This window comes from Candoia aspera, chromosome 1 (genome assembly GCF_035149785.1).
Source record: "Candoia aspera isolate rCanAsp1 chromosome 1, rCanAsp1.hap2, whole genome shotgun sequence".
In the NCBI taxonomy this organism is placed as follows: Eukaryota; Metazoa; Chordata; class Lepidosauria; order Squamata; family Boidae; genus Candoia; species Candoia aspera.
In genome coordinates, this window is record NC_086153.1 from 232,987,215 (window position 1) to 233,002,999 (window position 15,785).

Consider the following 15,785-nt stretch of genomic DNA (forward strand, 5'->3'; position numbering starts at 1 on the left):
TACCAAGATACTTGTAGCTGGTCTGTATGTCTGCTATGTGGCCTGCTGGTAGTTCCACCCCATCAGTCTTAACTACCTTCCCTCTCTTTACAACCATCCGGCCACACTTGTCTAGTCCGAATGACATCCTAATGTCCTCACTGTAGATCCGTGTCAGGTGGATCAGTGAATCGATGTCTCATTCACCCTTAGCATACAGCCTGATGTCATCCATGTAGAGGAGGTGGCTGATGGTAGTTCCACTCTTGAACTTGTATCCGTATCCAGTCCTTGTGATTATCTGACTGAGGGGGTTCAAGCCCATGCAGAACAGCAGTGGGGACAGTGCATCACCTTGGTATATGCCGCACTTGATGGCCACTTGAGCAAGCTGTCTTGAGTTGACTTCCAGTGTTGTCTTCCACAGCCCCATTGAGTTTTTGAAGAAAGTCCTGAGTGTCCTGTTGACTTTGTATAGCACCAGGCATTCACAGATCCATGCGTGTGGCATTGAGTTGTAGGTTTCCTGTAGTCAATCCAGGCTGTGCTCAGATTGGTCTGTCTAGACCTTGAGTCTCCAGTGACTGCTCTATCTAGGAGCAACTGGTGTTTGGAGCCTCTGGTGTTGTTCCCAATGCCCTTCTGAGCTGTGCTCATGTACCGGCCCATATGGTCCTGCAGCTTGGTGGCTATGATGCCTGATAGGACTTTCCATGTTGTGGGGAGGCAGCTTATTGGCCAGTAGCTGGATGGTGTTGTTCCCTTGTTGGGGTCTTTCACGATCAGCGCTGTCCTACCTTGTGTTAGCCAGTCTGGGTGGGAGTCTGCTGCTAGCAGCCGGTTCATCTGTGCTGCTAGGAGTTCATGCACTGCTATTAGTTTCTTTAGCCAGTAGGTGTGGATGAAGCCAGTAGGCCAGGTGCTGTCCAGGTGCTGTCCAAATACATGGATGAGACATACTGTACGTACATACATACATACATATATGTACCAATCTGCAAGCTCTAGAATCCAGCTTAATGCAAAATGTCTTTTGTGTGCACATAACTCAGCATTAAAGCTTAGAAACTTTGTATTTAAAATGAAAACATTCTAACTCTACAATCAGTGAGAGAGTCTGTGCTGTGCTTGCTTGATACTGTAATGATGTATTAAATGTTGTATATGATGCGTAGAGAGACAGTTTCTTATCTCCCAGCTTGCTCTCTCATAAATATGAGGACCTGGAGAAACAGTTCAGATAGAGCTGAAAAGATGTGGGGAGCTAGGAGTAAGCAACATTTAAATGGTACAGAGTAAGAGGAAAGGCCATTGTTCCCTCAGTCATACAGAGGGTGAATTAGATATAGTTTATATCTTTCAGTTAATGATTGCCAGTAAGTGGTTTATGACAACCCAATATAGACCATATTAATCAGTTGCAGGAGCAAAGTCTAAATTCTTGGGCTTTAAATTTTTAACTTGAGGAATTTAAAAGATCTTGGATCCCAAGCAAACAAACAGAAACTGCAAGCAGAGAGACTTGAGAATTGTGGAAAAGCCCAGGAGAGTGGTGAGTTTGGGGTTCTTTGTCAGAACTTGCTTGCTATTTTGGGAACTGCTTTCTCATGGGAAACGCTTTTGTGGTGTAGATTGAGTGACTGATCTAATTTACGGTACAGCCAGTAGCTACTCCGCTGAAGTGAAGAGGTCATACTTTCTTAGGATGCTCATGGTCCAAAGTGAGAGCAGCACCCAGTGCTTGAGCAGGAGGGCAGCTGCTGAAGTATTTTTAATTCACTGGGGAAGTTTTACCACTTAGCTAAACAGACAAGAAAGTTCATTAGTCTGTTTTATTTTTTTGATATTGTTTTGTCATCTGTGTTTTTAATGTTAAACTGAAAGCCACATGAAGTACTCATTGTAAACAGAAAAGCATAAAAAAGCCACAGTTTGAAGTGTTCAGGAAAGATGCTCCTTCTCTTCTCCCCCCCCCACCTTCTGATAAGAAAGCAGCTGTCAAGCTAAACAAATTTAATAAAAAACAGTGATAAAGTACAGTAGAAAGATGGTGATGTTGGAAGAGCTATTCAGTATTTTGTTCGGGGTTATCAGTGGACAGAAATAGAGAAAGTGTGCTTAGCCTTGATTTTAGGGACCAAGGGAACTTGGTCCTTTAAGGCCATGGAAGTTGACAGGATTGTAGGGGATGAGGCCCCTGGAGATGCAATAAAAGCAGGGTCAACTATCCTGGAGAATTATCATGTCTGAGAATGAGATTTTTTACCTCAAAAGGCAAGGAAATCTCTTTCCTCAGGGTGTCCATATGTAGAACAGAACAAGATAGGTAGTCAAAGGGCCATTTAAAAAGCTGTTTGGAAAAGATGCTTAGTCCAGCAGTAATGCTATCAATGATCCTTACTGAGTGAAAAGCGCAGGTAGGCATCTGCTGAGAAGACGGTTAAATAGCTGGCATACAGGATTCCTCATTTATATTCCACTAATTTCCACATATTTTTATATTAAAATAAAACCTCCAGGCCCCTTTTTAGATTTCAGAAAAAATGAAGTTGTGGGTGCATCCCAATCTCCCTTTCCTCATAAGGATATAGAGATTAAGAATGAACAAATGCTATGAATACTATCAAAATGGGAATAGATCCTTAGTTTTGTGCTGTTAAGTACAGAAGTGGATTTAAGCCTTTCCAAGTATGACCTGTGATTTCTGATTACAGATGATGTTTTGGGAAGCTAAAAAAATTAGTCTGGAGATGTGGTGTGGAGAACTGATCATTCAGAAGCGTTTGTCCTCCCATTAATTTGCTTGTCTATGGCTCTAAACTTCAAATGAAGCAGAAAGAGATGACGTGGAAGCAAGCATAAAAGCAGAATAGGCTGAAGTAGGCTGATGCTCTGCAATACATTGAAGATAAATAGAAACAATATTTAAGAACTGTCAGTCCTTCAGTACTGAACTTTCATTAACCACTTCACCCTTTGAAATGTTTGAAATAAAGAAACTAGTATCTCAGGGCCACTTAAGCTCACCCAATATTAGGACTAGAACAACTAGAACTTCCATGGGAACACCATTATCTCAGCCAGCTTACGAAACAGCTGGTCACATGGAAAAAAAAGTTGAAGTGGACCTTAAGACAGAAACTATCAACCTGTATTACCTATTCCAAGTAAAATTGTGTCATTTAGAAAACTATGCAAAATGCCAACTTCCTAGTCAATCAAACTAACCAAAACTACCAGTTACAGAAAAGTAGAAGGGAGGAGTCCTGTAAGATTGAAATCTGCTTCCCGTCAGGGCCCAAGCAAAAGAACCTGCCCAAAATGATGACTTCATAATCAACCAAACACAACAGTCATTAGGAGTACCTTGAAGCGATATGATTCCAAACGTCCTGAGAAAGTATGTTCTGTTTACTCATTATAGGCAAAGTTTCATATATCAGAAAACCCATTCATATTATTTTGCCCAGAATAGATAACAAAACCATGGTCCCATTGGACATTTTGGTTCAAAGTGCAAGAAGATCATTTATTCTTATCCAAAGAGTGAGTTTGTTTTGGCTGAGTGGGATATTGTTCCAAATAGTTTCCAAAATATACCGTTTTCTGAAGAATGTTTTTGGGTCTTATTCCACTAAGGTCCTGTGATCCACTGGGCCTGTTAAATCATTTGGTTTGGTGGGTGGGGAAGTGGTCATTCTGTGCTATTTTTGGAAAATTCAGGATTTTGGCTGGAATGTGCTAGGGAACATTGTTTTCATGGACCTTTTGAAACTTTTTCCATTAATGTCATTTATTATAAGTGAGTGAGAATTTCATTAGTTTGGCTGAGATGGGCCATTTTTAGAAAATACAGATTTTTACTGAGAATATAGTTCTCTGGTGGAAGCTTGGTTCTTTCATCATTAAGGCCTTCTGGGTCTCTATATGTCTGGTGAGATTAATTGGTTTGACTAGGTAGGAAGTAATATTTCTGACTGCTTCCTAAAATAGTGTTTTTTGTCTGAAACTGGAAGTGAAATGTGGGCTCTTTTGGAGTTACTGCTTTCTTGTTGCACCTAACTGGGGAGTTTCTTCTGTTTCAGAATGGGTGTTCCAGGCAGTTCTGCCTTGTTTTAGGTATATTTTAAGGCATTAAAGGATTTTTTTAAAGTCTTATTAGTTTAATCACTTTGTAAAGTGATTCTGGGCAATGAACATGCGCTTCTAAATTTAAATAAATTTAAATAAATAAATAAATTTGATGATGATGATGATGATAAATTTAAATAAAGTTCCCATTTATTTCTAAAACTGCCCGTTCCAGTCTATTAAACTCCAATCCAACTTTTACAACGCCCTGAGAATTAGCTCGAGTCACATGATGCGGATGCAGCTCCTCCCTCCCGAAATCCTCACCCTGGCAGGATCTCCTTTGAGGCATTGTTTGCTTTGGAGAGGAGCGTCGGAGGGAGTTCTGCGTGCAGTCTATTTTCCCTTAGTCGTCAGCTGGCGGGGCCGGCCTTTATTCTCAAGAAGCTCGGAACTGAAATGTATGTATTTCTTGCGGGCTGGAGAGAGCGAATTGGCCCGTGCCTCTCCGTTACAGTTGAAGGAAGCGGGTGAGAAGGTGGCTGCACGAGGCCAGGCAAATCCAGACGCTCGCTTTGAGGAGCAGGTGCTGGAAGGTGGGGGCGCGCGCAAAATTCTGGGAAGCATTGCCTTCTCTTCACCTCTTCTGTTCAGCGGGAGGGAGGAACTCCTCTTAAGAACAGTTGAATGCAGGTTTGTCTGCCTTGACAAATTCTTGTCAGTGAACAGCAAAAACACCCCATCAAGTTGGGAATTGCCTGCAGAAACATGATCCCACGCAAACAAGGCGTGTACCCAAAGCTGCTTACTGTATTATTCCTTTTTCCTCTTGCTGGTTTTAACAATACTATGATAATCCTGCAAGCTGATCTGAAGGAAATTAGGAAATTGTAGGTGCACATACACAAAAGTTATCTAAAATAGATTAAATCAGATGCATTTGAATTGATGAGCTGATTTAGAGATGTAAATCAAGTATTTGCACAAAGATAGTCTGGAAAGTGAAAGGAATCTAGACAAGGAGAATACCCTTTCTGTCCAACATACAGCACATATATCCACAGAAACAGTAGGGGGGTCTAACAGGTGTGTCAGGATGCAAACTATGATCTCTTGACTCAACAATAGGTCAGCTTAAGTTGGCAGCAAAGTGCAAAGCTTGCTGGCATCTAACACCAAACTTAGGAGCATTTATAAAATCCTCCATTTGGTCCCAGGGTTGGGTTCTCAGGTTAAGAACTGTCTGGACAACTTAATGAAATAGACAACCCCGAAACGTCCCACATGCTTTGGCACTGCAACAGTGAGAGCAGGACTGACAGAGCAACACAAAGGGCCCCTTGGCCACAGATTGAGGATCAGCATAGCTTGAGAGGGGAGAGGTAAGGGAGACTGAACAAGTCCCAAATTTATATGACCAGGAACCTGACTGATTACCTTTCCCTGGGTATTTTCAAGAACTGGCTGCCATGGTCCACCTCAGTGTCACTCCTGAAGTCTCCCTTGCTGACTCACCAGTGAAGATTTATGCCTCTGGCCTGGCCCCCTCCCAGCTTGTGACCTTATATGCATCACTGACAGATGAAAGAGGAGTGAAGTTTTTGGCCAGAGCCTTTTACCAAGCCAATCAGAATGGAGAAGTGGACGTGGCACAGGCATCTGCTCTGGGAGGCAACTACACAGGTGTGTGGCCCATGGGCCTCTTCTATTCTCTAAGGGCTGAGAAGATGTTCCAGAGACTGATGAAACGTGATGTGACAGGCAGCCCCTTCTACGTTCAAATTAGCCTCTTTAACTCTGCTGTGCTTCTGCCCCTTCCCACGGAAGAACCACTGGCTACTTGCACTGCAGAACGATGGTATGCAGCCCCTGGAGTGGAACGCATCCCAGTTAAATCGGGCCAGGTCCGGGGAGCCCTCTTCTTGCCTCCAGGTAAGAAAACTGAATTCTGTTTTCTCTCTCACTTCTTCTCCTTCCCTGCAATGGATGATGCCTCCAGATGCATTTGGGATTCTATTGCTTGGAATTCCCTGCCATCATGGAAGCAGTGTTGATTTGTGCCTGGATGTTGTTGTTTATTCGTTTAGTCGCTTCCGACTCTTCGTGACTTCATGGACCAGCCCACGCCAGAGCTTCCTGTCGGTCGTCAACACCCCCAGCTCCCCCAGGGACGAGTCCGTCACCTCTAGAATATCATCCATCCATCTTGCCCTTGGTCGGCCCCTCTTCCTTTTGCCTTCCACTCTCCCTAGCATCAGCATCTTCTCCAGGGTGTCCTGTCTTCTCATTATGTGGCCAAAGTATTTCAGTTTTGCCTTTAATATCATTCCCTCAAGTGAGCAGTCTGGCTTTATTTCCTGGAGGATGGACTGGTTTGATCTTCTTGCAGTCCAAGGCACTCTCAGGATTTTCCTCCAACACCACAGTTCAAAAGCATCTATCTTCCTTCGCTCAGCCTTCCTTATGGTCCAGCTCTCGCAGCCATATGTTACTACGGGGAACACCATTGCTTTAACTATGTGGGCCTTTGTTGTCAGTGATGTCTCTGCTCTTAACTATTTTACCGAGATTTGTCATTGCTCTTCTCCCAAGGATTAAGCGTCTTCTGATTTCCTGACTGCAGTCAGCATCTGCAGTAATCTTTGCACCTAGGAATACAAAGTCTTTCACTGCTTCTACATTTTCTCCCTCTATTTGCCAGTTATCAATCAAGCTGGTTGCCATAATCTTGGTTTTTTTGAGGTTTAGCTGCAAGCCAGCTTTTGCACTTTCTTCTTTCACCTTCATCATAAGGCTCCTCAGTTCCTCTTCGCTTTCAGCCATCAAAGTGGTATCATCTGCATATCTGAGATTGTTAATGTTTCCTCCAGCGATTTTAACTCCAGCCTTGGATTCCTCAAGCCCAGCATGTTGCATGATGTGTTCTGCGTACAAGTTGAATAGGTAGGGTGAGAGTATACAGCCCTGCCGTACTCCTTTCCCAATCTTAAACCAGTCCGTTGTTCCGTGGTCTGTTCTTACTGTTGCTACTTGGTCGTTATACAGATTCCTCAGGAGGCAGACAAGATGACTTGGTATCCCCATACCACTAAGAACTTGCCACAATTTGTTATGGTCCACACAGTCAAAGGCTTTAGAATAGTCAATAAAACAGAAATAGATGTTTTTCTGAAACTCCCTGGCTTTTTTCATTATCCAGCGGATATTGGCAATTTGGTCCCTTGTTCCTCTGCCTTTTCTAAACCTAGCTTGTACATCTGGCAATTCTCGCTCCATGAACTGCTGAAGTCTACCTTGTGCTTGGATAAGCAACCCCTAATCTTTTAGCCCTTTGAGATCAGCTAGACTAGGAAACCGCCTTCACAAGTTTGACTGGATCTATATTTTATTGATATAGGCCGTAGTTTCCCAAATTTCATGGTTCACGGTGCCCCTAGCAGTTCCCACACTGGTCTTTAATATTAAAATTCCTGAAGTTTCCGTCTGCTTTTGGCTAGATTGAAAGGTCTGATCTGCCTCTCCCATCTCTGCCTCTCCACTTTGGGGCGAGAGGGCTGTTCTGTGGACATGAGCACAAAACTTACTCTTTTGTTTTATCTAAGTTGGACCATGACATTGACAAAAGAGGCCATGTGCCCATGCCTAAAGCTTAGTAGAGATCTGAATTTATTTATTTATTTTTTGGGGGAAAAGGGGCACGTAAGGGTGGAAAGGCGTGTCATGTCACAAGGAAGGGAATATATAGGTCACCCAGATTTGCACAGATGGTGTCAGGAAAGCTGAAGTGACATGAGAATGTCACAGAGAGAATGAGTTGAGGTTAGTAAAAGATGCTACGAACATCAAAAGGTATTCATCGTATATGTCCAAAGGAAATATATATATGAGCTGATCTGTGAAAGTAGTGAAGGAATAAGGTATGGTAAAGAAAAGGCAGAACTACTCTCATACTTTGGCTCAGTCTTCTCTGAGAAGAGGATATGCATTCCATTGGACAGAGACATAGTCAGGGAACACTGACTGACATGAATTCCTTTCAAATCTTCTGGCCTAGATGGTTCCTAAGGCATTTAGAGTCACTTTGGCTAGATGGGCAGTGAAGAAATGTGAGGAATAAATAAATAAATACATTTAAAGAACTTGCTGATGGTCTGGCCAAATCATGACCTTTGAAAAATCTTGGGGAATATGTGAAGTACCAGATGACTAGAGGAGTGTAAAAATATTGCCTCTGTCTTCAGAAAGAAGGAGCTACAAACCAATCAATTTGGGAAGATTCCAGAGCAGATCATGAAACCATTAACTGGTTAGCACCTTGAAAAAAATATTTGTAGTTTATTTATGTACAGTAGTATTGATTTACAATATTCATAGACCTCCCCAGTTATGAGACTGTCTTACTACACACCACTATAAGTAAGTAAGGATCAGACTAATCTTTACTTTCTATTAACTTCTTTCATAGATTGTGGAAATGCTGTTGATACAATACTGTATATCAAGATTTCATCGATGCATTTGGCAAAGTACCTATGCAATTCTCATCAGCAAGCTGGATGATTGTGGTTGAGTGACATGTCAGTTTGGATATATAATGATTCAAAAATAATACTCAGAGAGGGCTCACTTAATAATGGTTCTTGATGAAACTGAAGTGAGATACTGAATTAAGTGCCACAAACTTCAACCTGCCCCTTGCACTTTTTAACATTTTTTTTATTAATGTCTTTGATGAAGAGGTAGAGGGAACATTCTTCAAATTTGCAGATGACAGAAAGAAGCTTAATTGAGACAATGAAAAGTCCTTCATGTTGGAGACAAATTAGCTGCACAGACAGGATGTGAGATGCATGGCTTGGTAACAGTACCTGTGAAAACGATTCTGGAATGGTAGCTGAATGAAAACTAAATTTGAGTCAGCAGTATGATAGGGCTGCAAAAAAAAAAAAAAAGGCAAATGCAGTTCTAGACATCATCAGAAACATTGTTTCCAAATTAGAGAAAGTATTTTTATTTATTTGATTTTATTTTTATCCCGCCTTTATTATTTTTGTAAATAACTCAAGGTGGCGAACATACCAAATACTCCTTCCTCCTCCTATTTTCCCCACAACAACCACCCTGTCAGGTGGGTTGGGCTGAGAGAGAGTGACTGGCCCAAGGTCACCCAGCCAGCTTTCATGCCTAAGGCGGGACTAGAACTCCCAGCCTCCTGGTTTCTGGCCTGGTGCCTTAACCACTTGACCAAACTGGCTCTAGACTCAAACTGGTAATATTATATTTGTTAAGGGATATTACTCTTTTATTTTTCATTTGCTCACCTATCCTTGTTCTCTGTCCCTTTCTGCCTCACCAGGCCCTGGGCCGTTTCCAGGACTGATCGACATGTTTGGTGGAGCTGGAGGACTAATTGAATTCCGAGCTGGCTTGTTGGCTAGTAAAGGCTTTGCAGTTCTGGCTTTGGCTTTCTTTGCATATGATGATCTGCCACAGACGCTGGAAGTAGTAGATTTGGAGTATTTTGAGGAAGCATCTAGACTACTATTGAAACATCCTAAGGTATGCCTGAGATGATATATTTTCTTAAACTTGATGTTGAGACTCAGGAAAGATCCTAGACTTTATCCGCTATTTGCTATCCAGAATACTTCATACAAACTAGGGCTGTGCATGCATCAAAAAAGTAAGAAGCATTTTGAACCTGACATGAGCACAGCACCGGTCAGTAGCATCAGCATGGAGGGCAGAATGACGAGAGCGGTGTCGCATTGCCAGCCCTGCCCCATTTGTACGTGCATCATGACCTCACATGCACATACAAAAGGGGCAGGGTTGCCGCCTCAGTGCTCCTTTTGTCATTCTGTGACTCACACTCCCCCTTGGTTTTCATTACAAAGCTTTTCTTTTCTTGGGCTTCCCTATGTGTATCTGAAAAACATGCAGATGCTTTAAGAGTCATGCTGACAGTGCACTGCTTTAATTATGTGATTCATAAAAGCAGCAACATTTTTTTCAGGGTTGCTTGCTTCCTTCTGCCATATATTCTTGTCATGTATTGGCTGGCTGGCAGGAAGAGAAGGTGACTAACTTCATTTTTGAATGCATAGATCTGAAACAATGCAGCATGTGCACTAAGAGACTTTCATTTTCCTTTTTTATAACTTTGGTATCACCATCCCTCATTGTACTTTTAAAGAAGAAACTGCTTTTAACTTGCGTATGTCTCTGTGTGTTTACTCCTCCAGGTAAGAGGTCCAGGACTAGGAGTGATTGGTTTGTCCAAAGGAGCAGAAATTGCACTGGCCATGGGTACCTTCTTAAAGGAAGTCTTGGCTACAGTGTGCATCAATGGCCCAACAAGTATGAGTGGTACACCACTCCACTTTCATGATGTCAGTATTCCTGCATCTCCCTACCTACAAGAGAAGATTCTCGTTAATGAAATGGGATTGGCATCCTCTTTCTTTTCCTTGGATGAAACCCCTGTCTCTACCATCCCTGTGGAAAAGGCCCAAGGGCACGTCCTCTTTGTGGTGGGAGAAGCTGACCAAAGCTTGAACAGCAAGGTGTTTGCTGAAGCAGCCCTGGCCCGAGCAAAGAAATATGGGAGAAATCATTGTAGACTGTTGTCATATCCAGGGGCTGGACATCTGATAGAACCCCCTGGATCTCCAGTTTGCTATGCCTATCCAGTTCGGGTTTTTCCCTTGCCTATCCAGTGGGGAGGGGAAATGAAGCCTCATTCCAAAGCCCAGGAGCACTCCTGGAATGAGATCCAGAATTTTTTAAAGCTTCATCTTGGACCAGTTCAAAGTAGCAGTTTATGATAAAAGAAAGGCCAAGTTGGTTAGCTTCCTTTAGAACTGTGGAGTTGGAAGGAGCCATTGACGCCATGAAGTTCCACCTTCTGCTCTGCGCAGAAGTTCAAATTAAAGCATCTCCTTTAGATGAAGAGGGGCCCCCTAGCTCTTGGGCTAATTAGATCCATTGTTGAACTGCTTTTGGTGTTAGGAAATTGTTCAGGACATTCAAACAGAATCTGCCACGAACCCACCGTCTACAGGTTCCTCAGTCCGAGACAGAAAACAGATGCTAGCTTTCTTTGTGGGCTCCTTGATGAATGCTATTATATCCTTCCTCTGGCTGCTCTTCACAAGGTGAAGCGTGTCAAGATTCTTCATTCTGTCTTGGTAGAATTTACTTGCTATTCTCTGAACCTATGACAGTTTCTCTGAATTACTAAAGGATGGAACTATTTCCTCCTGGGATTTGGAACTTACGTGTCTGCTGGTGTAATACAAATGACATTTTCCTTTTTTTTTTAACATCACCACACTGCTGTGTCATAGCTTCCAATCAACAACTATTCTAAGATGTTTTTTCAGGGATACTAGTACCAAATCAAATACATCCCATCCTATAAGTGTGCATTTGAGTTCTGCTTTCTAAATGCATAACTTCTTGGTTTCTGCTAAATTTTATTTTTTACCACGTTTCTTTGACCTATCAAGATCATTCTGAAATTTATTTCTATTTAGCTCTCAACCAATTTTATGAAAACCTGATAACTTGCCAGTAAACTTGATCACAGAAAAGACCATTCATAGGTTTTACTGATCCATAGTTTGTTTATCCATGGTTTGTTGGATAAGCCATAGCTGCCTGATTAACATAGAATACTAATCCATAGAATACAAACCATCACACCTTTTAGGTTCACAACTTAGGATCAAACACAATGTGATTTGCTTGGATTTGACTTAGTGTGAGGTAGGAACTCAGTCTAGATGAGAATATCCTTGTGACATGGTCTGTTCTGTAAAGTACATATCAGAAATATAACTTTGTAGTAGAAGTCAAGAGTATATACAGTTTCCAGGTTTCTGTTTGTCTTGTGCTTCCATAAGATTGATTGGTGTTCCTTTGGTACAACTAATCTGTAAAATGAGGTCAATAATTTTTTTTCCCCCACAGAAAACCTCAATTATTGCTAGGCTAGCCCACATACAATATAAATAACAAAAAAGGCTTCTCAACCAAACCCAAAGCTAATTGTTCATAGGTAAAGGTAAAGGTTTCCCTTGACGTAAAGTCAGTCGTGTCCGACTCTAGGGAGCGGTGCTCATCTCCGTTTCTAAGCCGTTAGAGCCGGCGTTGTCCATAGGACACTTCCGGGTCATGTGGCCAGCATGACTCCAAGAAAAGCTTTGGGAACAGGGCACACTTTTGTTTAAGGCAGACACCAGATACAAAATTATCAATCATATCAATTGTCAAAAAAGTAAACTAACCATTGCCACACAGATGTGGAGTGGAACAATGACTTAGGAAGTAGGGCTATGTGGAGGGGGAAAAGAGGCTTCTCCCAGACTTGCAGAAAAAAATTGGCAGCAAGGAAACCTGGGATTATCAATGGAATGGGCAGTTGGGCTGTTTGATTCTTTCAAGAGAAAAGCTCTGCACATTGTGGGGATATATAAATGCTCTGGGTTTTTTTGAAGTGGGATAAGGGGTAAAGACTTTATCTGGTTTGCTTTAAGGGTTTGATTGATGTCATTTGCTTTTAAAGATTTGGATTAAGATTATTAGGGTTAAAAATGTTTATTTGGATGGTTTTAAGGGTTTGATTTAAGGTTACTGTTTTGAATTGTCTTTGTTTTTTGGGTTTGGTTTATTAAGATTAAGATTATTAAAACTGTTGTATTATCAAGTATAATAGCAGACAACCTATGTGCTTTTTAATTTGATTCTTATTATAGTAGACAGAAATGTACAGAATAGTGGTAGGAAGGGAATAATTAAATATGTGTTATATTTTGGAGGGGAGAAAGATGTTTAGGAGGTTTATATGAATTTTTAAACTATTATTTTAATATAAGGGGGAGGAGTAACTATTTAGTGATTTTTATTATGTGCCAAAGTGGAATGATTTATAGAAATAATGTGGTTTTGGTTTAATATAGTGTAAGAGATTGATTATGGAAATTTTTGTATATCCTTGCTGTTAAAAGTCGGAAGCCACATCTTTTTGTAAATTTGAAAAAAAAAATCTCTTACGTTTTCGCACCTTTTTAGTTCTTTTTTCCTTCTTTGTAGTTTTTTATTTTTATTTTTTTGTAGTTTTTAGTCTTCTCTTGAAACTTAATAAAATTTATAAAAAGAAAAGCCAGTCAAATAACAGAGCCCATGCTGCAGGTGGCAAAGCCGTAAACCATTTACATTGGTGAGAAAGTGATAATGATCAAGATAATAAAGCTATAAGTCATAGCTAGGAACAAAAGCAGAAATTACACAGATATATAGATATTACAGGTCACAGAAGGATGTAAATTGCACAGTCAATTTTAAAATATCAAGGCAAGTCAGTCAGTTTTGAAAACAGGATTTTATGTATCATGACTGGGAAAACAAACAGATGGGGTAGAGCATGGACACTGATATTTAGATAGATGTCTTTAGGAAAAAAATTATTATACAATTAAGATAATACTATAGTTTTTCTAGGGAACTACAGCATTATTATTATAATTCTCTAATTTATTTAGGTGTCCAAAAAGACAAACTACAAATAGTTATGAGGATGAAAAGCCTAAACATAAAAGTTGGTGTAGATATTATTTCAGTTACCTGAAAACGAAAACTTACCCGGTCATAGGTGTTGTTAAAGAGGTGATGTGCACAAGTTGAAAGCTTCAGCTCTTGCCTTGGAATGCAGTGAAAACTGAAGCGCAGAGGGTCTGATCTGTCACTCCTCTAGTGGCCCACCGAACCAAGTCAATGGCTGCTTGGCTCTGCTTACCGTTACTCTAGGGAAATATACTGTAGTGGAAAAAGTAATGCATGTAGCTTAACTGTAATTGGCTTGCCAGTGCAGTGCTCTCTTCACCAGCTGGCAGCTTTGCTGGGTGGGTGAGAAAGATGGGATTTATTTATTTATTTCTCACATTTACATGGCTGCCCATCTCACACAATGCGACTCTGGGTGGTGTACAACAATGAGGTAAAAGCAATAAATAAAAACAATCATAATAAAAAGATAACATGATTATTAAAAGAATATTACCACAAAATTATAAAATATACCAACCCTGCGGAGAGAGCAAAAATGTCATAGTGGAGCCATCTAAGAATGTCTCCCTTTCCCACAGGCCCCCAGGCCTGACAACATAACCAGGTCTTGAGGGGCTTCCTAACAATAGCAGGGAAGGAGCAAGCCTAATTTCAGGGGGGAGAATGTTCCACAAGGAGGGAGCCACAGCAAACTGCTAGTGAGTCAAGCCCAATTGGATAGCCCGGTGAAGGGAGATTGGGAACTTCAAGGACCTTTTGCTGGGGGCACCTCAAGACTGGACAGTGCCACAGCCCCCACAGGTCTAAACTGACCAGATTCAGACTAAGGGGAGCATCCTTTCGTTGTAAAAGAAAGGAACAGACTGAATATTCATTGCTAACCACCCAACCATATTAAACAGGAAACACTAAAAAGGATTAAACCTATAAATAAGACACAATTAACTTCGCAAGGGGTCTCAGGTGGTCTTATTTATGACCACACAAGATAGGAGGATCTTGGCAGAGAAGGTACCATATTAAGTGTCAAATTTTAAAAACCAAACACTGGGCAGGTTTATATTTTGCCCAGGAGAATTCTATCACTTCAGTTGACAAATTCATTCTGTGCAAACTTCACAACCAGTTATTCAGGTTTTTGTGATGAATATATTTTGGATCAGCATTAAGGATTTGTTTTCCCTGAGTTCTGTTTGCATAATAGTTTCTTAAGCTTCTATTAACTATTTTTAACCATGTGTGTATGTATGTGTGTGTTTCTCCCCTTATCCATCTAGGTAAGAGGCCCAGGACTTGGAGTGATTGGTTTGTCCAAAGGAGCAGAAATTGCACTAGCCATGGGGACCTTCTTAAAGGAAATAGCAGCTACAGTGTGCATCAATGGTGCCACACGTATGAATGGTGCATCCCTCCATTTTCATGATATCAATATCCCTGCTGTTCCCTACTCATCAGAGAAGGTTCTCATCAATGAAATGGGATTGATGTCCAGTTTCCATGTCATGGGAGATCCTCTGGATGCAGTACATCAAGTCTCTGCCATCCCTGTGGAAAAAGCTCAGGGTCACATCCTCTTTGTGGTAGGAGAAGCTGACCAAAGCTTGAACAGCAAGGTGTTTGCTGAAATGGCCCTGGCCCGTGCAAAGAAGTATGGGAGAACTAATTGTAGTTTATTATCCTACCCTCGGGCTGGACATATGATAGAAGCCCCTGGATCCCCAATTTGTTTCATCTCTTATATTCGGGGTTCTGCTCTTCCCACAATATGGGGAGGGGAAATAAAGTCTCATGCCAAAGCTGAGGAACACTTCTGGGAAGAGGTCCTGAAGTTTTTTGATCTCCATCTTGGCCCAGCTGAAAATTTATGGTATCAGAAGGAAGTACAGGTTGTATAGGTTCTTTTAGTCCACAAACATGATCAGATAAACCCTATTCAGAAGATAGAAGCTGAGTTCATCTATTATATGCATCAGAAAGATAACTAAATAGTAAGAATCATGTGCAAAAGAATTAGTATTACTTACCTTGCTTGGCCTGTTGTGAATTTCAGAGCGATTTCTATTTCAAATAAAACTATGAGATAATTATAAATATATTAGCTTTGAATTGAATCCTTTGGCTTTATTTGTGTACAAAAATTCCATAAATTCTCAGGTGCAGCCGTC

General features: G+C 41.1%; 1 protein-coding gene across 3 annotated transcripts; it reads left to right on the forward strand.

The window, feature by feature from the left end:
* The first annotated feature begins 1,446 nt into the window (after window positions 1-1,446).
* On the forward strand, window positions 1,447-15,731 carry BAAT (bile acid-CoA:amino acid N-acyltransferase). 3 transcript variants are annotated; one of them, XM_063289164.1, is made up of 4 exons: window positions 1,447-1,531; window positions 5,509-5,982; window positions 9,407-9,609; window positions 14,898-15,731. In XM_063289164.1, the coding sequence occupies exons 2-4, from the start codon at window positions 5,520-5,522 to the stop codon at window positions 15,513-15,515; spliced, it is 1,284 nt and encodes a 427-aa protein (XP_063145234.1). In that variant the 5' UTR covers window positions 1,447-1,531; window positions 5,509-5,519; the 3' UTR covers window positions 15,516-15,731. The 3 variants fall into 3 exon arrangements, with proteins under 3 accessions (XP_063145234.1, XP_063145235.1, XP_063145233.1); XM_063289165.1 differs by lacking the exon at window positions 14,898-15,731 and adding an exon at window positions 10,296-11,449; XM_063289163.1 differs by lacking the exon at window positions 1,447-1,531 and adding an exon at window positions 4,386-4,511.
* Window positions 15,732-15,785: the final 54 nt, after the last annotated feature.

Coding starts and splice junctions, on each gene's coding strand:
- BAAT (XM_063289164.1), top strand. CDS start 5,520: ATGGTCCACCTCAGTGTCACTCCTGAAGTCTCCCTTGCTGACTCACCA. Junction 5,983..9,406: donor AGCCCTCTTCTTGCCTCCAG/GTAAGAAAACTG, acceptor CTGCCTCACCAG/GCCCTGGGCCGTTTCCAGGA. Junction 9,610..14,897: donor TACTATTGAAACATCCTAAG/GTATGCCTGAGA, acceptor TTATCCATCTAG/GTAAGAGGCCCAGGACTTGG.